This window comes from Podarcis bocagei (genome assembly GCF_964188305.1).
Source record: "Podarcis bocagei genome assembly, chromosome: 12".
Lineage (NCBI taxonomy): Eukaryota > Metazoa > Chordata > Lepidosauria > Squamata > Lacertidae > Podarcis > Podarcis bocagei.
This window is the reverse complement of record NC_138137.1, coordinates 58,082,757-58,106,792: the sequence shown is the minus strand read 5'-3', so window position 1 is coordinate 58,106,792 and position 24,036 is coordinate 58,082,757. Positions and strand designations below refer to the sequence as shown.

The following is a 24,036-nucleotide window of genomic DNA, read 5'->3' as shown; positions in this document are numbered from 1 at the left end:
GATATTATGCAGGAAGTGAAAGGGCATGGAAAGAGAGGGGGAAGTCAAATAATAAGACAAACGGGTAACAAATTTGAAATCTGGAATGAGTTGGTTAAAGTTATGAAAAGCTAATAAAATCTTAATGCAGACAGTAAACCCTTAAAGGCCTGAAGGGTTGAAACCAGCACAGTGAATTCGGTTGAAAAGCCACCAGTGTAATTGTTGCAAATTTTGTGCAAACGGACCTGAACATGTAAATGTAGCCTGGCCCTAAGGGTGAGGCTCTTGGGGGGCAAGGCAGTTTGCCCCCCGATCCTTTTGTTGGGGGGTCAGGCCCCCCCAATGTTCAGAAGGCTCTGCGCATGACATCAGGACATTGTGAAGTTGCGTCCGGACCCCTCAATTCTCCGGAGAAACTGGCGCCTCTGTCTTGCATTAAGACAGGGTTGGGCAAGCTTGGGGCAGGGACCAAATGCAGCCGTTCAGGGGTCTCTCTCCAGCCCTTGGTACTATCTCCAGCCCTGCTCCACACCTGCCCCGAGTGCTTTTGCCCACCTGGAATATGTCCTTGAGCTGTGACAATATCCCCTGACTATCTGCATGGAGAGAGACTTGTGCACAGAACCCTCTTCAGTTTCGCGTGGTTGAAACGCAGCTAACTAGACAAAATTCAGGGACACGTGTGGTGCTGTGGTCTAAACCACAGAGCCTAGGGCTTGCCGATCAGAAGGTCGGCGGTTCGAATCCCCGCGATGGGGTGAGCTCCCGTTGCTCGGTCCCAACTCCTGCCCACCTAGCAGTTCAAAAGCACGTCAAAGTGCCAGTAGATAAATAGGTACCACTCCGGCGGGAAGGTAAACGGCGTTTCCGTGCGCTGCTCTGGTTTTGCCAGAAGTGGCTTAGTCATGCTGGCCACATGACCCGGAAGCTGTACGCCGGCTCCCTCGGCCAGTTAAGCAAGATGAGCGCCACAACCCCAGTCGTTCGCGACTGGACTTAACTGTCAGGGGTCCTTTACCTTTACCGTTTTTTAGACAAAATTCAGAGTCATTCATTGCTCGGCCCACTTCTCTATCTGGGCCTGTCCTTCACTTGACGTGCCCCCCACCCACCCAAAAAAGTCTGTCCACGAGGCAACATGGCCATTGGGTGTATGACGTTTCCCCATCTTTGTCCTAAAAGCAAAAGCTCTAATTAGGGTGGGGTGGGGATTGGCCTTGTCTCTAGCACATGCACATGTTCATGAACATCAACCAGCACACAGCGCATAGCCTGCCACTTCATATGTTGAGCAGATGAGGATTGATTTGAACTGTTGGTAACAAGTATAGGGCAGTGGTTGTTTTTCCAAGGTCAGCTGAAAAACTTGGTGCAATAACACATCACAGCAATGGCAAGCCAACATATTTTGCTGCCTGAGGCAGGACAATAAATGGTGCTCCCCAACCCAAGTCAAGACCCATAGTACCTAAGGCAGGCGGAATTATTTGCCACCTGAGACAGACAATTCCACAGGCTGACCTTCCTGATAATATCATGATCTTGATCACCACCACTTTCTTCCCCTTTCCTGACACCCAAAATTAAGCAACTTGAAGCAGCTGCCTCTCTCTATACTGTACAATGGTAGGGCCGGTCCCATGTGCCCATCAACCTCTGCCTGTTTGTTGCCTGCCACTGCTCTGAAGCTGTCAGCAGACTCTGATGCCGTTCCAGGTACCTTGGGGATGAAATAGCCTTCAATTTCGGTGTCGTGTTTCGCCACACGGGTGAACCCTAAGGGGACGAGATCCAAGAATCGCTGGGCTTCGTGGAGGACGGCTTCTGTGTAAGGCATCTCAAGGCGATCCTTCATGGCAGGCGGCCTCTCCTGTCCTATCACTTGGTCTATTTCCTTTTGGATCTTTTCTGGAAGTGGACACAAAAGGCAGAACGTCCAGGTCACATCACAGCAGATGCAAGGGGGAAAAGAAAGCCGATTCTTGCTACCCGGTTCTGAAACCTAGCAAGGTCACCCTAGAATGTTTCCCCTCAGGAGAGTATGGCCAAACTACTCACGAAATCCAGCATCGCCTGAGCTCTGCGAGTGCAGTTTTCTCACTCATCTCCACTCATCCTGTAAATAGTTCCTGCCTGAATAAAGCCTTTGAACTACAGAAATTGTAAATGATTGTTCAGCTCTAATTCACCCAAGCTGCAAGGAGAAGTGCAAGCACAGTTAGTTCAGTGGTTAGTCAACCTTGCACGGCTGGGTGCTCAAGCAGGGTCATGAGGATATATCTGAGGGTGGTGCTTGTTGTTTCTGTCCCAGCAATGAATATGTCATAAGCTGCCATGTTCAAGTTCTCTCTAGTGAATTCAGTCTTGGGGTTCTGCTGCTCCTGGAAATGGGGAAAAACACAGAAGAGATCATCCTCTATACCAGGAGGTATATCCTCTATACCCGATATGATGTTTCACCAAGACTTAATCAGCATCCTACTGTTTTTTAATCTATACACTGCTTTTGTAAAAAACAAAAACCCACAGCACAGTTTACAAAAAGAACAAAACAATCACATTATCAGGAAAGCCAGTTAAATTAGCTATTTAAAACATTTTTTAAAAATCAAATCAATGAGAAGCAAAACCGGATTAAAGCACATATCATTATTCTACATATCTGGGTAGGCTTATCTAAACAAAATTGTTTTTAGCAGGTGCCTAATTTCAGACATAGGGACGCAGGTGGCGCTGTGGTCTAAACCACAGAGCCTGGGGCTTGCCGATCAGAAGGTTGGCGGCTCGAATACCTGCGACAGGGTGAGCTCCCGCTGCTCGGTCCCAGCTCCTGCCAACCTAGCAGTTCGAAAGCATGTCAAAGTGTAAGTAGATAAATAGGTACCGCTCCAGCGGGAAGGTAAACGGCATTTCCGTGCGCTGCTCTGGTTCGCCAGAAGCAGCTTAGTCATGCTGGCCACATGACCTGGAAGCTGTACGCTGGCTCCCTCGGCCAGCGAGATGAGCGCCGCAATCCCAGAGTCGGCCACAACTGGACCTAATGGTCAGGGGTCCCTTTACCTTTAATTTCAGACACAGGGACGCGGGTGGTGCTGTGGTCTAAACCACTGAGCCTGTTGGGCTTGCCGATCAGAAGGTCAGCGGTTCGAATCTCTGCGAAAGGGTGAGCTCCCGTTGCTCGGTCCCTGCTCCTGCCAACCTAGCAGTTCGAAAGCACGTCAAAGTGCCAGTAGATAAATAGGTACCGCTCCGGCGGGAAAATAAATGGCATTTCTGTGCCCTGCTCTGGTTCGCCAGAAGCGGCTTAGTCATGCTGGCCACATGACCCGGAAGCTGTCTGTGGACAAATGCCGGCTCCCTCGGCCAATAAAGCGAGATGAGCGCCACAACCCCAGAGTCATCCGTGACTGGACCTAACGGTCGGGGTCCCTTTACCTTTAATTTCAGACATATAAATCCACTCCTCCATATCTCACCTGCTCCATTTTGAGGAGGAAGGAGTCTATGAAGTCCCGGGGAGCATTGGGATCCAGACTTCTCTCGTGATCTTTCACCTTCTGGGCTATGAAGACCTGGATGTCCCCGAGGTTTTTAAAGAAAGTTTGATGAGGACCAGGCAAGTAGTCTAGGATCCTGGGAAAGATGTTGTAGAGCTGAGAGAAGGAGAGAGGGGGGGGGGAAAAACACTCGTACAGACATAGCGGTGAATCAGCCTTGGTGAGTTGGAACCTCTTCAGCGAACTAAAATAAATCACACTGTCAGAAACTGACATGTGACAAAGCTCAGAAGCATCCCAGACCCTGAGATTCCAGGGCCCAAACGTGAGACCCAGGACCCCGTGACGTCCCAGGGCTGGGTCCTGGAGACGGAGGTTAATTGGGAGAGGAGACCTGACGAGGAACATTTAAGCGATAAGGCAGATAGTGGGGGGAAGTGGGGGGAGGATAGAGAGGTGGGGAAATATTGTTAAAAAGGAGTAGTCACAGGTGTATCAGTGTATTCAAATCTGAAATGTCAAATTGTGTTGTTATGATTTTTGTTGTACGTGTCTTTTGCAGTTGTTGTTTGTATTGAAAACATAGCTATCAACTTGCAGATTTGAAAATAAGGGACCAGCAGCCTTGAAAATAAGGGATCAGCAGCCAAAATAAGGGATTTTCAGAGCACAGGTATGCTCAACTTCTGAGCCCCTCCGAGCCAAAGGCAGAAAGCCCAGCCAACAGCCAAACGAAGCCTCAAGCGGTGGTTCCCACAGCGCAGCAACCCGGCAAAGGGGATGCAGCAAGGAAAACCACCGTCACCTCTCCGCTGGGAAGCGCTGAGCAAAGGCGAGTCCCCAGGAAACGCGGCCGATTTGATTGGCACAAGGCATGCAAGCTCCACCCCCCAGTCATTCTTAGGCTCCTTATTGGGTGAGCAACGCAGCCAAGCAACACAGTTGGAGCCTCCCTCCTCCCTGGCCGGTAGGGAGGGAGGGAGAGGAGTTGCTTCCTTTGAAACCCGGGAAATTTAAGGGACATCATCAATAAGGAACAGCAGCGGGACACGGCACTGGGATAATGGACTTTCCCGCAAAATAAGGGACGGTTGACAGCTATGATCGAAAAAATGATTAAATAATTCTTTTTTAAAAAAAGAGCTTGATTTCAAGTCCTGTTTTCCAGCAGGGTCTGCCTGCCCAGGAGGCAGGTTGAGGCAGCTGCCTCGGGTGGCGGAATCCCGCACGGAAGCAAGGAGAAACAGCGGCAGCAACTTCCGGGGAGAGAGACCTCACGAAAACTCACAGAGCTCGTTCAAGATCTTGCTGCTGCGGCCGCCGCCACCGCTTCTCACTCCACACGCTCTCCTCATCGCCACCGGAGAAGCAAGGAGCAGTGGCTGCAGCTTCCGGGTTCTGGAGAGATCTTGTGGATCCCTCACAGTTCCAGTAAGCAAGGCTTTGGGGGTGCAGAGGAGCAGCAGCGGCTGGGGGGGGGTGCCAGCAGTCGGCTCGCTTCCTATTTGCCTCAATAATAATAATAATAATAAGAAGAAGAAATTTATACCCCACCCATCTGGCTGGGTTTCCCCAGCCGCTCTGAGCGGTTCCCAACAGAATATTAAAAACACAACAAAACATCCAGCATTAAAAACTTCCCCAAACAGGGCTGCATTCAGATGTCTTGCAATTTAATCTGTATTTTAAATTGGGGTTTCCTCCCTATTACGTTTTTACTGTAATTTTACTGGTGTTAGCCGCCCTAATATTATATTATTATTATTATTATTATTATTATTATTATTATTATTATTATTATTATTATTAACGTTCTTAAACTGAGGAGCGCTTTCGCTAACGGGCCTTCTGCTGCCGGTGCCCTTCCACCGTTTGGCTTCTGTTCTTAGATCAAGGTCAGTTTCCTCAGCCAGTCTGGGCAGCTCCCAACAAATTAAAAACAGAATAAAGCATCAAATATTAAAAACTTTCCTAAACAGGGCTACCTTCTGATGTCTTCTAAAAGTCAGATAGCTGTTTATTTCCTTGACATCTGATGGGAGGGTGCTCCACAGGGCGGGTGCCACCACCGAGAAGGCCCTCTGCCTGGTTCCCTGTAACCTCACTTCTCGGAGGGAGGGAACCGCCAGAAGGCCCTCGGAGCTGGACGTCAGTGTCCGGGCTGAACGATGGGGGTGGAGACGCTCCTTCCTCTGCTACCCAGGGTCCTCCTTACCTGCCCTGCAGTGGAACTCTCCAACCGGAAGCTTTCGACCAGCAAGCGGAGAATCCGGAGGTACTCCGGGTCACTGTAATCAAACCGTTCACCGAGGAGGATGTGGCTGACCACGTTGCCCGTTGCGCAGCTGAACAGGACGGCTGGGTTGAAGGGCTGGCCTGGCAAAGGAAGTGGAGTTGGGAGGGATGGTGTCAAGAAATGCCCCAGCCGAAAAAGCGCAGTGACTACATTATTACATGAGCACTGTTCCACAGAATTTGATATTTTCATTTATATACATTCATTCGAAATAAGATGGGTTTATGAAGCATTATGAAGGGACATGGGTGGCGCTGTGGGTTAAACCACAGAGCCTAGGACTTGCCGATAAGAAGGTTGGCAGTTTGAATCCCTGCGACGGGGTGAGCTCCCGTTGCTTGGTCCCTGCTCCTGCCAACCTAGCAGTTAGAAAGCACGTCAAATTGCAAGTAGATAAATAGGTACCACTCCGGCGGGAAGGTAAACGGCGTTTCCGTGTGCTGCTCTGGTTCGCCAGAAGCGGCTTAGTCATGCTGGCCACATGACCCGGAAGCTGTACGCCGGCTCCCTTGGCCAATAAAGCGAGATGAGCGCCGCAACCCCAGAGTCGGCCACGACTGGACCTAATGGTCAGGGGTCCCTTTATTTTTTATGAAGCATTTTATATCCACCCACCACACTGATGAAGAATTCTACCAAACAGTAGTCAATCTCCAGAATTACAGTGTTGGACATCATTGTTGAATACACAAAGCTTCGCAGCTTCTCTTCCACTGTATAAAGTTTGGTACCTCGCTTCATTTAAAGATTGTCAGAGACTTTGAGACTAAAGATTTCATTTTGAACTTTTTATGATTTGAAAGAATTCTATAAAGATTGTCTATTACGTATGTATATGGTCATCGTGTTGCCTAGACATTGTTGAAAAAATGCACACGGCAGAGGTTTCACTCTTTATTGTCAAATAAACAATTGTCAAATTCTACAGCTCTGAACACTGACGCATCTGGCATCTAGGCAGCTATTCTCTCTTTTTTAAAATTAATATATTATTATTGCTTTTAAATATTGCATCACCAAAAGAAAACCCACCACCCATCAGTTAACAAAAATATGTTGTATAAAAAGAAAAATGTTACCCAAAAATAAATGTTACATATAAATAAAACAGACTCTCTCAGCGTGGGATTTCCATTTCCTCAATAACAGCATTACAGTGGTGCCCCGCAAGACGAATGCCTCGCAAGACGAAAAACTCGCTAGACGAAAGGGTTTTGTGGTTTTTGAGCTGCTTCGCAAGACGAATTTCCCTATGGGCTTGCTTCGCAAGACGAAAACGTCTTGCGTTTTTTGCAAGTTTGTTTCCTTTTTGTTAACACCGTTAATACAGTTGTGACTTGACTTTGAGGAGCAACTCATAGAACGCGGTGTGGTAGCCTTTTTTGAGGTTTTTGGTGATTTTTGAAGCTTTTCCAAAACTTTTCCGACACCATGCTTCGCAAGACGAAAAATTCGCTAGACGAAAAAACTCGCGGAATGAATTAATTTCGTCTTGCGAGGCACCACTGTATATTATAGCAATTAACTTAAGATATATTGTCTACGTCCTTTATAACATATTATATGGCCATAATTATTCAAAGCATGTTAAAGTTTTCATATGGGAACAATGTTCTTTCAAATGTAATCTAGAGTTATCCCATTCTTTATTGAAGTTTTGGCTTCTCTGGTTCCTAATGAGTGAGTTACCTGTAATTGTAACAGTGAATGGGCAGGTGATCTTTACTACAAGAAACAAGAGGAAGAAGCAAGGTTTTCCCCCCTCAACACAGTATTACTTAGTCTAGATTTTTATATATTAAAAAATGCATCCCCCGGAGATTTCAAAGGGCAACCTATTTGCATGCTGTGGGAATGTTCTTTTTTATAATTTTTTTTATTGGTTTTTCACAATTTATATAAACACAAACAATACACAATACAAACAAACAAACAAACACATAAACAAACATGTATAATTTCAAATCCTTTTTTCTTAAACCTTACTTCACTGACTTCCCCATACCTCCCCTTTCTGCATCCCAATTTCCAAATTTGTTTCAGCAAATCCTCCCCCCTTAAGTTTATCTAATTTTCCCTTGTTTTTTTCTTTTACTTAATCTTTTGCAGCTGTAATCCCCTTTTTTCTATAACCTCAACATTTTAGCACTCATTAATTTTACAGTATTTCTTAAGATAAATTTTAAATTTCTTCCAATCTTCTTCCGCCGTCTCTTTCCCCTGGTTGTTGTAGGAATGTTCAGGGATTCAGGAGAGGATAAATTGTCTGATTATATCCTTATCCATCTTATGTTCCACAATTTCAGCAGAGTAACATTCCCTTCTTTTAAATTTGCAGCGGCTGCGTTTGCTCAAGCTCGCTAAAGCCTCTATAATAACTGTTCTGGTATTTCCCCCTTATTCCCTCATAAAGGATAAGACACGACACAGTCTTCTACAAAAGTATAAAAAGAATTTACTCACATTCTGTTCACCATCAGATCCCAGAAGGCAGACTTAGCTTAGAAAAGTTACATACACATGGAATCTATCTCATAAGAAGACAGTGTCTTTGCCCTCTCTTGGCTGGAGGCCAAGAGAGCATCTTTGGCTAAGCAGATGTTGCTTCTTCGATGCATGTAGTCAAAGAGAGAGAGAGATGGTTGCCCTGCCCTGTGCTTTTGTCCTTACCTGCACAGGTGAGGCCACGCCCACCTCTAGTCACATGCAGAGGAAGTCTGTCCCAGCCCAGAAGGAAACAGGAAGTTTATCTGCTGGCTGGACAAACCTTCCTCCCCATGTGCAAACATGTTCACTCTCGGAATGTTGTACTTGACTGCTCTTGTGTTTCACATCCTACATGCGTACTCACCGTTTTTGGCCCTGAGCTCCTTCATCAGGTACTCTGCCTCTTCCTGGATCCTCTCCTCAATGTTCTTCTTCCCCATCCCAAAGTTCCTCATGGTGGTGAGGGAGAAGCGGCGGAGCTGGAGCCAGCGCTCGCCATTGGACATGACGATCCCTGCAGAGAAACATAGGACTCGGCTACATTAGTAAGGAAAAGGCAAATCAAATGCACTATAAACACATGACACCAGATGGCGCCAGAGAGCAGGGAATTTTAAAACACTGTTTCCCATAGGGATTTCTTCCTTTTGCTATAACAATCTAATTTATGACTTATTCGTAGAGTTTTTGTCCTGTGTCTAGAGCCACCCTGTAGTCTGTGTTAGGTTTCTGTTTGTGCCACTGTGCAGTGCTTGGAGTCACAAGACACTGTTTACATTCCAGAGATTCCAGACTGCTGGAAGTCTCACAGGAGACGGGAGACGGATGTTGTTATTACTGGTTTCCTGTTTCTTTGTACCAGTTGCCTCTCTGCCTTCACAGAGAGAGGATGTATATTTCTTTTCTGTCTGCGTAGTTAAAAGTAAAACTCTTAGCAATGTAGCTCATATTTCTCGTCCTCTTCTGCTGCTTGGACACTCTGCGTAATGAGGGAACGTACCTGGAGCCTCATCAAAGGCTCAGGTCGTTAATCACCGTCGGAGGACTCGAGGACTCAGTCAAACGCAAGTTCCGACAGTCTATGCCAGTGGTTCCCAATTAGCTTATTACTGAGGACCCCTTATTTTTCAAAAGTCAAGCCGCAGAACCCTTGCTGACGCCTGGGGCAGCAGAAGTTGTTGAGAATGGGCATCAGGGACCGTGCTGAGGGGGGGCCTGCACTGAGGAGGAATGGTGGGAGTCTCCCCCTCCCCCTGCTACTACCCCGGATTGTGAATTTTCCCAGGAGCAGGAGGACAGTATAGATTTGGAACAGCGGTTTGCAGAGGGGCATAGTTCAGAAGGCAGAAGCTGGGAAATACTGGATTGGGAACAGCTAGGAGAAGAGACACTGGCACTTCTGGCTCAGAAATGGAAGCAGCAGGAACTTCCAACACTGGTCAAGATGATGGAGTACGTAGAGATGGCCAAGTTGACAGGGAAGATCCGGAATCAGTGTGACAAACTGTTTCAAAAGGACTGGAACAAATTTATATTTGATATGAAAGAAAATTGTAAACGTTTGAAAATGTTTGTGGGCTTGAATTGAAATGTTTTGTAATGTAAATAAAAGAAGCTGATTTAACGATAATAAGGTGAAATATTATAATTTGACAAAGGGTAAATAAGTTTTTATAGAAATGTGAAGAATATGGAAAGTTATGTGGAAGTCAGAAAGAGGGAGGGAAGGAGGTTGATGCTCTTACAGCGTAATATATTAAGTCATAGAATTATGTAACAAAATGTGAATATGATTTAAGTGGAAAACTCAATAAAAATATTTTAAAAGAGAGAGAGAGAGAGAGACTGGAAGAGAGAGGGTTAACAGATCCACACTCTAGAAAGCCTTACTCCACCGCCCTCAAAGTTCAGAAGAGCTCAGAAAGTGGCAGAACAGAAAGCACAGAGGGTACAAGGTCAGATGACGAGACGTAGAAGTGACATAGATTAATAGGGACAGCAGGGGGTGGTAACCTTAATTGGGAGCACCGCCATTTCTAGGAGATAGGTTCTTCTCTCGCTGTGATTATTTAACTGGTAAGAAGACACCTTTTCCTTTGTTCTGCTTATCTACTGCCACAGGGGGTCAGAAGCTGGTTCCCTGAAACCTGACATTAGGAGATCGTCCCAAACTTTTGAGCTTTTTTTGAGGAGATCTCCCCAAGTTGTTGTGTTCCGCCAATACAATCGGGTGTGCAAGCAAGAGAGGGCAGGGACTGGAGCCCCTGAAGCTGCTGGCACATGAAGCACCATGCTTGGAACAGGACCCATGAGTCAGGTCAGCCTTGGTCCCACAAGATGTGTCAGGCTGCTCTCCCCACCAGCCCAGCTATGGTCACATCAGCCCGCGCATCACCTAGCCCAGCTTGCTGGGACTGTTGAGAGTTGCACTGGGGGCAGGGGCCATGCTAATCTTCTCTGTGTTTAGTTGTTTAGTTGTTTCCGACTCTTCGTGACCCCATGGACCAGAACACGCCAGGCACTCCTATCTTCCACTGCTTCCCGCAGTTTGGTCAAACTCATGCTGGTAGCTTCGAGAACACCGTCCAACCATCTCGTCCTCTGTCATCCCCTTCTCCTTATGCCCGCCATCTTTCCCAACATCAGGGTCTTTTCCAGGGAGTCTTCTCTTCTCATGAGGTGGCCAAAGTCTTGGAGCCTCAGCTTCAGCATCTGTCCTTCCAGTGAGCACTCAGGGCTGATTTCCTTCAGAATGGAGAGGTTTGATCTTCTTGCAGTCCATGGGACTCTCAAGAGTCTCCTCCAGCACCAGAATTCAAAAGCATCCATTTATTTATATGATTTATATGAATAAAAAGCAAGGAAAAACTGTTGAAACTGGTCCGGTGAGATGTGGGGCCTGCAGAGATGAGGCGTGTGGCCTGGGGAACATTTCGAGGGCCAGACAGAAAGCTCTGGAGGGCCACATCCAGCCCTCAGGGCTGAGATCCCCCCCACCCTTGGCCTAGAGACCCTTTCCACTTTTCCACCCAGGCTAACGGTGCCCCCCTCATGTAAGAGATGCAATACCTAGTCCTCTGTTGGTCTTATCTGCTGATGGCATGCTGCCTCGGTCGAGAAACTCATCTCCACGATCAACGAGGACCTTCTTCACCAAGTCATAACCGAAGAGAACCACAGCCTGGTCTGAGCCAAAATACACGGTGAAGATCGGCCCATATTTTTTGCTCATCTGCAAAGACAAAGCAGGGAAGAGAGGGAGCTGGCATCAGGGTGCTGGTGATTGCAGAAGACTAGCGGAAATGGTGGCCATGGGTTAGATTTTTGGGTGTAATAATAATAATAATTTATTATTTGTACCCCGCCCATCTGGTTGGGTTTCCCCAGCCACCCTGGGCGGCTCCCAACAGAACATTAAAAACACAGTAAACGATCAAACATTAAAAACTTCCCTAAACAGAGCTGCCTTCAGATGTCTTCTGAAAGTCAGATAGGTGTTTATTTCCTTGACCTCTGACGGGAGGGCGTTCCACACAGTGGGCGCCACCACCGAGAAGGCCCTCTGTCTGGTTCCCTGTAACCTCACTTCTTGCAGGGTGGCAACCTCCAGAAGGCCCTCGGAGCTGGACCTCAGTGTCCGGGCAGAACGATGGGGGTGGAGACGCTCCTTCAGGTCTACTGGGCCGAGGCCATTTAGGGCTTTCAAGGTCAGCACCAACACTTTGAATTGTGCTTGGAAACGTACTGGGAGCCAGTGTAGGTCTTTCAAGACCGGTCTTATATGGTCTCAGCGGCCACTCCCAGTCACCAGTCTAGCTGCCGCATTCTGGATTAGTTGTAGTTTCCAGGTCACCTTCAAGGTAGCCCCACACAGAGCGCATTGCCGTAGTCCAAGCGAGAGATAACTAGAGCATGTACCATTCTGGCGAGACAGTCTGCGGGCAGGGAGGGTCTCAGCCTGCGTACCAGACGGAGCTGGTAGACAGCTGCCCTGGGCACAGACTTGACCTGTGCCTCCATGGACAGCTGTGAGTCCAAAATGACTCCCAGGCTGGTCACCTAGTCCTTCAGGGGCACAGTTACCCCATTCAGGACCAGGGAGTCCCCCACACCCGCCCGCCCCCTGTCCTCCAAAAACAGTACTTTTGTCAGGATTCAACCTCAATCTGTTAGCCGCCATCCATCCTCCAACCGCCTCCAGGCACTCACCCAGGACCTTCACCGCCTTCACTGGTTCTGATTTGAAAGAGAGGTAGAGCTGGGTGTCATCCGCATACTGATGAACACCCAGCCCAAACCCCCTGATGATCTCTCCCAGCGGCTGCATGTAGATGTTGAAAAGCATGGGGGAGAGGACGGAGCCCTGAAAATGAAACTTGACTTTTTTTTGGATTCAGAGAAGGGATGAGGAAATGCTCTGAGAATATGGGACGACTGATTGGCCCGGCGCCATCTGTTCGCCTCACCTTGGAATAGATGCTTGATAAACATCTGCTGTTGCATAAGCTCCATGCAAACAAATCACAGAGTGTGGAAAGAGAGAAAAAGGAGGGTCAAGGACAGGGCAGATCATGAGACTTTTGGTTATGAAAACATGTTTATCCCCACAAAGAGCCTCTTTGTTTCCCAGCTTGCTCCTTCCCCAAACCTGGTGCTCTGCACCAGAGTTTTTGAACTACAACTCCCACCGGCCCTGGCCATTGCAGTTGGGAGTTGTAGTCCCAGGACACCTGGCTGAGGCAACCTGGGCTCTCTTCCATTCAAAAAAACCTGCAACCATGTAGACAAGGATTAAGCGTAAGGTATTGGTTGTGTTTAGAACAGATTTATGAAAGATTTAGAGAACATTGATTAGAATATTTTTGTCAGATTGTATGGGGAAAATACGGAACGACAGATACAATCTTGCTTAAAATGCATATAGGAAGTGCAGCGAAAGCGATGGAAGCCAATCAATGAAATTTTATTATTATTTTCATATTTTGTAGAATAAACTTGGAAGAAATTCTTCCAACTTTTCTTCTTCTTTATTTTTTCTTCTTTTCTCTTTTGTTCCTTTTTTCATATATGTGCTTATTTGAAATATATATGTATGTGTCAGAGCTGCTTCCAGATCCTAGCTCACAGAGGATCACGCTAGCCAGCGGTCACTTTGTAAAAGTCTTTATTGAGTTACAGTTTCCATTCTCAAGCTGCTGCGTGCAACTCTACGTCTTATGGGTTAGACCGGCGAAGCTCCGTCTGAGTCTCCGCCCCCTGTACACCAGCTAAATACCCTAGTCTTACTCCACCTTTTCCGCCTGACCGTTCTTCTCTGGGTCCCTCTGCCCCCCGTGGTCTCTTCCGTCCGGGACGCTTCTGACGCTGACCCCCCGGACCCTTCTGTCTCCCTGCGGCGGGCTTTAGGACCTGGCTCCCTTTCCGGGCTGCTTACTGCGCCACCTTCCTGTGCATTTGAACTTGGCGCGCGCGCCCAACCTTCCACTTTCTGCCTGACCGTTTCTTCGCTCCCCGATGGAGGTGTGGCCACTCCTGACTCGTGCCCTCCCCCCTGCTGCGAGCTGCCAGAGCTCGATACCTGGCGCCCTTCCTCTCCACTGCGTTCTGTTGGTGATGCTGGTCCCGATTTCCAACTGCTGCTCTCTGAGCCCCCTCTGGACCCTTCTTCCTGGGGTGTCCCCCTAGGCTCCCCCCTTGCTCTGGCCACTGGTGCTCCTTTCTGTGAATCTTCTGATTCACTGGAAAGACTCGGAGATCTCGGGTCGTCGTCATCACTCATCTTTTCTTCTGCCTCCTCCCCTTCGCTCTCTGTTTCCTCCCTTGCCCTCGCCTCTGCTCCTGAACCCCCGACAGTATGTATTTGCAATATTTTGCTTATATTTTGTAACAATTACAGTGGTACCTCTGGATGCGAACAGGATCCGTTCCAGAGCCCCATTCGCATCCTGAAGTGAAAGTAAGATGCGACTGCGCGTCTGTGCTTGCGCGGGTCGCGTATTGCTGCTTCCGTGCATGTGTGTGATGTCATTTTGAGCGTCTGCGCATGCGCGAGCAGCGAAACCTGGAAGTAACAAGCTCCGTTACTGCCGGGTTGCCGCGGAGCGCAACCCAAAAATATTTAAGCTGAAGCGTATTCATCCTGAGGTATGTTGTTGTTGTTTAGTCGTGTCCGACTTTTCGTGACCCCCTGGACCAGAGCACACCAGGCACTTCTGTCTTCTGCTGCCTCCCGCAGTTTGGTCAAACTCATGCTGGTAGTGCTCTGGTCCATGGGTGCTCACTGGAAGGACAGATCCTGAAGCTGAGGCTCCAAGACTTTGGCCACCTCAGGAGAAGAGAAGACTCCCTGGAAAAGACCCTGATGTTGGGAAAGATGGAGGGCACAAGGAGAAGGGGATGACAGAGGACGAGATGGTTGGACAGTGTTCTCGAAGCTACCAGCATGAGTTTGACCAAACTGCGGGAGGCAGTGGAAGACAGGAGTGCCTGGCGTGTTCTGGTCCAGGGGGTCACGAAGAGTCGGAAACGACTAAACGACTAAACAACAAGAAGATGTTTGTCATTATCTACCTGGCCTGGGCCTCTGCCTGGCTCTGCAAGGCCCTGGGCTTAGCTGAAGCCCCAATCCTTACCTCTCGGAAGTTTCCAACCAGGTTCTGCACCTTCAGCTGCAGGAGGTTCCCGACGAATGGAAGGGGTGTTGGCACAGGAGGCGAGTTTTTTGCCTTAGGTCTCGTCCCCCAAACCAAGAGGAAGACCAGGCAGATCACCAAGAAGATTGTTGCGCTCCCCAGCAGATCCATTGCTGCAGCAGGTAGCAGCTGCAGGCTCCTATCTCCAGATGAGGAAAGTCTACAGTCCAGAGATTATATTCTCCAAACATCAGAATCAGAGCCAGCGTCGTGATCCAAGAGGGCGGGGAGACCAGTTTCCAAACCCTGCCAGATTGTCCAAAGGTTGTTCTATAAGCCCTTGAAACATGTTGTGCTTTTTCAAGACTTGTCTCTACTTTCTGCTGAAAGTTGTTCTCTGGGGTTAACTAGGGAAGAAAGTGTCTCCACCCCAATCATTCTGCTGGTTCCCTCCCTGCGAGAAGTGAAGCTACAGGGAACCAGGCAGAGGGCCTTCTCGGTGGTGGCACCCGCCCTGTGGAACGCCCTCCCACCAGATGTCAAGGAAATAAACAACTATCTGACTTTTAGAAGACATCTGAAGGCAGCCCTGTTTAGGGAAGTTTTTAATGTTTGATGCTTTATTCTGTTTTTAATCTGTTGGGAGCTGCCCAGAGTGGCTGAGGAAACACAGCCGGATGGACAGGGTAATAATTTTATTATTTATGCTCCGCCCATCTAGGCGGCATCCAACAAAATATTAAAATTCATCAAACATTAAAAGCTTCCATAAACAGGGCTGCCTTCAGATGTCTTCTAAAAGCCATAATAATAATAATAATTACAGTGGTACCTCGGTTTAAGAACCGTCCTGTTTATGAACAATTTGGTTTACGAACTCTGCAAAACCAGAAGTAGTGTCCCGGTTTGCGAACTTCACCTCGGTCTAAGAACGGAAGCCGAACGGTGGAAGGGCACCGGCAGTGGGAGGCGTCATTAGGGAAAGCGCGCCTCAGTTTAAGAACGGTTTTGGTTTAAGAATGGACTTCAGGAATGGATTAAGTTTGTAAACCAAAGCACCACTGTATTATTATTATTCCTTAGTTACTAGTTAGTTATTATAATTCCTTAGCGGGCACACTCGCTAAACCCTGTCTGTGGTGCCTACCCCTTTCCCCAAATGATGAGACAAGAGACCAGAGTATGGGTTCAAATTGGTCACAGCTTTATTGAGCTTCAGACGTGGGAAACTCAGCACAGGCCTTGGCAGGTAACCCCCTCAGCCCACCTGGCTGAGGATATACAGGCAGTTGAGGCCCAGTGAGAGGGGACCGCAAAGCGCAAACTTACACAGCCTGCCCTTCCACCGACCTCGTCCTGGGAGTTTGACCTACATGCCGCCACTCTAGGGCCAGGGACGCCCAGTTTTTGCCCTTTAACGGGCCCTGCAAGCACCGCCACATGGGGAGGGAGCATGAGTACATCCCCCCCAACTTGATGTTAGACTAAAGGATACCTTGCCAAGGCCTAAAACCGCCAGAGTTGTGACGAAATGCTACTGGGAAGGCGAAACCTGCCAATGCAGGAGAAATTCCTCCCCAGTTCTGAATACAGCCATCAACTTTAAGACCGCAGCAGCGTCCGCTGACCTGGAATGCAAAATATTAGCCTGTAAGGAAAGAATCATTAACTTGAAGATCGCTGACCTAGGATGAAATTATAGTGGCAAGAAATTATTAATTAGAGGGAGGGTGGGTGCGTGATCCTGGAAGGAAGAAAACCAAAAGAGGCTTGGACAACAGGGTCAGCCTCTTTTCTTTAGTCTTAACCCCACCCCTGGCCGGCCGTCCATTGTCCTCCCTGGCCGAGGGTGGGTCAAAGGCCAGCCCAAGCAGGTGAGTTCCACCAGCCCAGGTGAGCCCAGCTCAGTGCTGCAAACCCAGCCCACCTGTGGGGAAGGGAGGGCGGAAACCATCTGATTTTTAGAAGATATCTGAATGCAGCCCTGTTTAGGGAAGTTTTTAATGTTGGGTGTCTTATCGTGTTTTTAATATTCTGTTGGGAACTGGCCAGAGTGGCTGGGGAAACCCAGCCAGATGGGTGGGTTATAAATAATAAATAAATCATCATCATCATCATCATCATCATCCTTGCCAGTAAGCTCTCAAATTGCAATGGCTCCCAGTTACAAGAAAGGGAATTCTATCTAAACATAAGGGGGAAACTTTCTGAAAGTAAGAGCTGTTTGCTGGTGGAACGGTCTCCCATGGGAGGTTGTGAACTCTCCTTCCTTGAAGGTTGTTAAGCAGAGGCTGGATGGCCATCTGTCAGGGATGCTTTCATTTGAGATTCCTGCATTGCCGGGGGTTAGACTAGATGACCCTAGAGGTCCCTTTCAACTCTATGAATCCATGATCCCACCTTTTCTTATAGAATCCTAGAATCATAGAGTTGGAAGAGACCACAAGGGCCATTGAGTCCAACCCCCTGCCAAGCAGGAAACACCATCAGAGCACTCCTGACATATGGTTGTCAAGCCTCTGCTTAAAGACCTCCAAAGTAGGAGACTCCACCACACTCCTTGGCAGCAAATTCCACTGTCGAACAGCTCTTACTGTCAGGAAGTTCTTCCTAATGTTTAGGTGGAATCTTCTTTCTTGTAGTTTGGATCCATTGCTCCGTGTCCGCTTCTCTGGAGCAGCAGAAAACAACCTTTCTCCCTCCTCTATGTGTCATCCTTTTATATATTTGAACATGGCTATCATATCACCCCTTAACCTCCTCTTCTCCAGGCTAAACATGCCCAGCTCCCTCAGCCGTTCCTCATAAGGCATCGTTTCCAGGCCTTTGACCATTTTGGTTGCCCTCCTCTGGACATGTTCCAGTTTGTCAGTGTCCTTCTTGAACTGTGGTGCCCAGAACTGGACACAGTACTCCAGGTGAGGTCTGACCAGAGCAGAATACAGTGGCACTATTGCTTCCCTTGATCTACTGTATTTTTTGCTCTATAACACGCACCCGACCATAACACGTACATAGCTTTTAGAGGAGGAAAACAAGAAAAAAAATATTATAAATGAAACAGTGGATGTATGATTTTTGTGGTTCATGCTGTGACCACAGACATGTGATCTGATGGTGAGTTTGGGGTAGCCCAATGCAAAAATCCTGAGGATCCATGTGGATCCATGCTTTGTAACCACGTTTTTGCACCACTGCGGCCCCAGGCAACAGTGGGTGCGTGGTTTTTTTGGTGCAAGCTGAAGCCATGGACATGCTATGTGATCTGATGGTGAATTTGGAGTGACCCAGTGCAAAAATCCTGAGGATCCATGTGGATCCGTGTTTTGTAACCATGTTTTAAGTGGGGAGGGAAGGAAAAGCACTCAAGGGACAAGGAACACGCGTGGGGTGGGTGGAGAAGGATGCTGCTAATAATGCAGAAGAGGGGTATAAGGGGAGAAGGCTCCTCTCCTCTCCCGCTTTGCTTCTTTAAAGCAAGCAGGCTCTCTGTCCCTCTCTCCTCCCCACTCAGCGGCTCTTCTCCCGCTTTGCTGTTTCAAAGCGAGCCACGGAGGAGGGAAGGAAGGGGAACCATGGATCCTCTGCTCACGACTGCAGCAAATCCCCCCATCATCCGTAGGCATTCGCTCCATAACACGCACAGACATTTCCCCTTACTTTCTAGGAGCAAAAAAGTGAGTGTTATGGTGCAAAAAATACGGTAGATGCTATACTCCTATTGATGCAGCCCAGAATTGCATTGGCTTTTTTAGCTGCCGCGTCACACTGTTGGCTCATGTCAAGTTTGTGGTCAACCAAGACTCCTAGATCCTTTTCACATGTACTGCTCTCAAGCCAGGTGTCCCCCATCTTGTATTTGTGCCTCTCATTTTTTTTGCCCAAGTGCAATACTTTACATTTCTCCCTGTTAAAATTCATCTTGTTTGTTTTTGCCCAGTTCTCTAATCTGTCAAGGTCGTTTTGAAGTGTGACCCTGTCCTCTGGGGTGTTAGCCACCCCTCCCAGTTTGGTGTCATCTGCAAATTTGATCAGGATGCCCTTGAGTCCATCATCCAAGTCGTTGATAAAGATGTTGAATAAGACCGGGCCCAAGACAGAACCCTGTGGCACCCCACTAGTCACTCTTCTCCAGGATGAAGAGGAACCATTGATGAGCACCCTTTGGGTTCGGTCAGTCAATGTTTCTGCATTGTTGAAAAATGACTCTAAACAGGAGCAATAAATGAGGCTGCATTTTGAATTGCATTTTAACCTGTATTTTAAATTGGTTTCCCCCCCCCCCCCCTATTATGTTTTCACTGTAATTTTACTGGTGTTGGCTGCCCTGAGCCCGGCTCTGGCTGAGGAGGGCGGGGTATAAATAAATCTATTATTATTATTATTATTATTATTATTATTATTATTATTATTATTATTATTATTATTATATCTCAGTCCATAGACCATGAGACTCTTCATCTCAGGGTTGTGGTTATAAGATGAACAATATGAAATAGTTGCACTTGAGTTGAAATGACAAAGTCCAAGTAAATAACATTAATGTCATCCAGTTATCAGATATCGTTCCAGCTGTGTGACACTTGTGGCAGTGGCAAGGGGTGAACTTTTTTAAAAGTGCAAATAGATGTGGAAATGTGGAGAAAAGAACAGAGGTCACTAAGTTACTACGCATCTATTAATTTCAGTTCCTCTTATTTCTTCGAGTTTTGAGAGGAATCCAAACTGACAATTTCCCAATGACTAATGTAATACTTGCTTGCTTCTTTACACAATATTTTGGTTTTTTAAAATTATTATTATTTGGGCTTCAATTAGCATTCTGCTATTTGTCTGCTATCTAGTTTGATCTTCCTTGTAAAAATAATCTAAAGGCATGCTGAAGGAAGTTTAAATGTTTTCTTTTTATTGTGATTTAAAAGATGTGACCAACGTAACAGTTTTGCAACCTCATGGTTGCAAGAATATATCTGAAGCTTGGATAATTCCCCCCCCCCAAAGAAAAAATTGGGCCGGATCCAGCCCCTGGGCCTTAGTTTACCTGGATTACCTGGACAGCCTGGCCATTCTTTTGTGATGATAAATACTTAATTCCTGAGACCAGGTCACAGGCTCACCCTATTCATACCCCAATGTGCCCTTAAGGCAGGATTTGTGAGCGCAGAGACAATGGGGAGGCTTTTCCCATTTCCATCCAAACCGCAGAGGAATATTTGAGGTCACTGAAAGAGTTAAAATGGCTTTAGGACTGTTCTCCTGTACTATTTCAGACAAGTGGTTTATATGCTTATGTATGTCTTTGCTTTGTACATTTACGAACATTTATTTTATATATATAAGACCTTAGCATTCCTATTGTTGTTGTTTAGTCGTGTCCACCTCTTCATGACCCCCTGGACCGGAGCATGCCAGGCACTCCTGTCTTCCACTGCCTCCCGCAGTTTGGTCAAACTCATGTTGGCAGCAGTGGCGTAGCGTGGGTTGTCAGCACCCGGGGCAAGGCAAGTAATTTGCGCCCCCTAACCCGTGGATTTTAGCACTTGAGTGCGAGCGCCCCCCCCAGATGTTGCGCCCGGCCCCCCTGCACCCCCCATGCTACGCCACTGGGGCTGGGGGCGAGCGAAGGAGCCAAGGACCCCCCCAAAGGCTCAGCAGGAATTTATTAAATTAATTATTTGCGGAGCCCCCGCGGGCCGAGGCAGCCGAAGCCCCCTCCCCTTGGGCGCCTCCCCGCCCCCTCCTCTCCTTGGGCTGTAGGTGGAGCTCCAGATCCGGGCTTGGCGAGCGCCTCTCCTCCTCCCGGCCGGGTCCGGGGGCTTCCAGCCGTGCTCCGTCCTCGCCCCCCCCCCCCCGCGGCTGAGACTTGCGCTGAGAGCCGGAGCCAGCGGCACCCCCTTCTGCCAGGAGACCCTTGCCCGCCCGCCGGCTTCCTCTCGGAGGGTTTTGGGGAGCGCAGGGCGCGGCGAGGCCCCTCGGAGCTCTCCTCCCTCCCAGTCGGCAGAAGCAGCCACTGCCTGTGGCTGGGCCGAGGGGATGGCGGCGTCGGGGTGCGGAGGCTGCCCGTGCCCGGCCAGGCGTCGGTGGCGGCGTCGGCGCTGCTGCAGTGGCTGCTCCTCCTGCGAGCAGTGAGTGGAGCGCAGCCGCAGCGGCGGCGGGGGGCGCGCCCGCGCTAGGGCGCAAGGCTGGCGGTGGCGGCAGGGAGCCCGGCGGAGGAAGGAACTTGTCCCTTCCCTCTGGACTCGTGCCCCCCGCAGATGTTGCGCCCGGTGCGGCCGGCACCCCTGGCACCCCCCACGCTAGGCAACTGGCTGGCAGCTTAGAGAACACTGTCCAACCATCTTGTCTAAAAAAAGATGAGCGCCGCAACCCCAGAGTCGGCCACGACTGGACCTAATGGCCAGGGGTCCCTTTACCTTTACCTTTAAACTACCCATAACACCCTGAGTAAAACATCACACATACATCATAACCATGTCACAAATTGGGAGGGGTTTTCTGACAGATACCTGAGTATCAGGTTAGCCCCTGTCCCTCTCTTGACCTCCACCTCACACCCATTAAGTAATACAAGGTTCCTGTTTCCCAGCCAACTTAATCACACTCTTGTCTTGACCTGGGTTTGCTATTGTCTCCAGAATTCTAGAAAAATGCAACCTGTGTTGCTGATGGAAGTTGTGCGACTCATGCAACACGTTGGCGATTAATATACACAGAACAATAATTATGCATCCTTTATCAACCTTCTGAGAAAAATATAAAACATTAAACAAAGCCACAGAGACTTGCGAACTACCCAGCCTAAAATGAATTTATAATTTCTGGTTTCAATAGATTTTTCAAATGCTTAACTCAGTCCTTTAGATAAGTTAATGAAGATACCAACAAAAGGTTATTCACAATACCGGGAGATGCTAGTGGAGTTGTGTTGTTGTTGTTTAGTCATTTAGTCGTTTCCGACTCTTTGTGACCCCCTGGACCAGAGCACGCCAGGCATTCCTGTCTTCCACTGCCTCCCGCAGTTTGGTCAAACTCATGTTTGTAGCTTCGAGAACACTGTCCCACCATCTTGTCCTCTGTTGTCCCCTTCTCCTTGTGCCCTCCATCTTTCCCAACATCAGGGTCTTTTCCAGGGAGTCTTCTCTTCTCCTGAGGTGGCCAAAGTCTTGGAGCTTCAGCTTCAGGATCTGTCCTTCCAGTGAGCACTCAGGGCTGATGAAGTGAAGGGCCGACCAAAGTTGTTGACCTTTTTTTAGGATTGACGTTGTTGAGGGTTTTTTTTATGACTTTACCCCAGAAACACAGGGGCCAGATTAAACAGATTACGTGGACTCATGCTTTAGGGATTTTCTTCTTCTTCAGTGATCCCTCGTAGTCGAGTAAGATTGTCTTCCATAATCACGGTCTTAACAGTGAGTCCGTAAGTGGCTGTGGAGGCCAATTCTCGATCCACACGTCCTTCCACAGTGGGGACATTGGTTTCTGGGCAGGAGCTGATCATGGTGTGGATTTGCCAAGCGTGCCTCCCTCTTAGCACCTTTCTCCCTTGCGTCCTGAGTTCGAGTGTCTTCAAAGCCCACAACACCTTTGGTAAAGGCTGTTCTCCAATTGGAGCGCTCGCAGGCCAGTGTTTCCCAGTTGTCGGTGTTTATACTACATTTTTAAAGATTTGCCTCGAGACAGTCTTTGAACCTCTTTTGTTGACCACCAGCATTACGCTTTCCATTTTAAAGTTCGGAATAGAGCAGTTGCTTTGGAAGACGATCATCAGGCATCCACACATGACCAGTCCAACGAAGTTGATGCTGAAGAATCATTGCTTCGACACCGGTGATCTTTGCTTCTGCCAGTACACTGATATTAGTTCACCTGTCTTCCTAAGTGATGTGTAAAAATTTTCAGAGACACAATTGATGGAATTTTTGAAGGAGTTGAAGATGGCGTTTATAAGTGGTCCATGTTTCACAAGCCTACAGTAAGGTGGGTAGTACAATAGCTTTGTCAACAAGCCTTTTGGTTTCCCAGCGAATGTCCTGGTCCTCAAACACTCTGCACTTCGATCGGGAGAAAGCCTCACTCACAGAGCTCAGGCGATGCTGGATTTCGGCATCAATGTTGTCCCTTGTGGAAAGATAACTGCCCAGGTAGGAGAAGTGATCAACATTTTCCAATGTTACACTATTCAGTTGGATTTGTGGCGAGAGATTATCACCTAGGCAGAGGGGCTGCTGAGTACGTGGACTCATGTTTTAGAGATTATGGCTGCCCCCCTGTCCCAAGCTCCCCTCTTGTTAGCCATTTCCTTCCTGAACAGAACAACATTGGAGTGGCGTAAATCCAACACTGGAGTGATTTTATATGAATTTCTGAAGGTTTTCTGCTACGGGGAAGGGAAATACAGTGGTACCTCAGGTTACATACGCTTCAGGTTACATACGCTTCAGGTTACAGACTCCGCTAACCCAGAAATAGTGCTTCAGGTTAAGAACTTTGCTTCAGGATGAGAGCAGAAATCGCGTGGTGGCGGTGCGGTGGCAGCGGAAGGCCCCATTAGCTAAAGTGGTGCTTCAGGTTAAGAACAGTTTCAGGTTAAGAACGGCCCTCTGGAACGAAACAAGTACGTAACCAGAGGTACCACTGTATATTTAAAAAAGAGGAGCCAGGCATTCCAGTACAGTGGTACCTCGGGTTACATACGCTTCAGGTTACATACGCTTCAGGTTACATACGCTTCAGGTTACATACCCTTCAGGTTACACACTCCGCTAACCCAGAAATAGTGCTTCAGGTTAGGAACTTTGCTTCAGGATGAGAACAGAAATCGTGCTCCTGCGGTGCGGCGGCAGCAGCAGGAGGCCCCATTAGCTAAAGTGGTGCTTCAGGTTAAGAACAGTTTCAGGCTAAGAACGGACCTCCGGAACGAATTAAGTACTTAACCCGAGGTACCACTGTACTATGTAACCTTGAACAAGATTCAGTGTAGCAAAACTGTGGATTTTATGGGGATATTTTTATTATTATTATTATTATTTATTAAAGATTTTGTTGATTTACAAAAGTGTGCAATGTCTCTCTCTTGTGCATGTAACATTTTTACAAATCATTTTCATTTGTTATGGGGATTTTTATAAAATTGAATGGTGTC

The 24,036-nt window shown here is 47.9% G+C and overlaps 2 protein-coding genes across 2 annotated transcripts in view; one reads left to right on the top strand and one right to left on the bottom strand.

The window, feature by feature from the left end:
* Window positions 1-15,127, bottom strand: part of LOC308569628 (cytochrome P450 2C25-like) — a 189,277-nt gene extending 174,150 nt beyond the window's left edge. Inside the window, exons 1-7 of the mRNA XM_081163775.1 lie at window positions 14,895-15,127; window positions 11,332-11,494; window positions 8,627-8,776; window positions 5,695-5,855; window positions 3,459-3,635; window positions 2,222-2,363; window positions 1,703-1,890 (exon numbers count right to left, since the gene is read on the bottom strand). Coding sequence (XP_081019901.1) covers window positions 1,703-1,890; window positions 2,222-2,363; window positions 3,459-3,635; window positions 5,695-5,855; window positions 8,627-8,776; window positions 11,332-11,494; window positions 14,895-15,065 — 1,152 coding nt within the window. The 5' untranslated portion in view covers window positions 15,066-15,127. The remainder of the gene's footprint in view (window positions 1-1,702; window positions 1,891-2,221; window positions 2,364-3,458; window positions 3,636-5,694; window positions 5,856-8,626; window positions 8,777-11,331; window positions 11,495-14,894) is intronic.
* LOC308569544 (uncharacterized protein) overlaps window positions 1-24,036 on the top strand; it is a 201,715-nt gene that overhangs the window by 76,460 nt on the left and 101,219 nt on the right. The window lies entirely within an intron of this gene.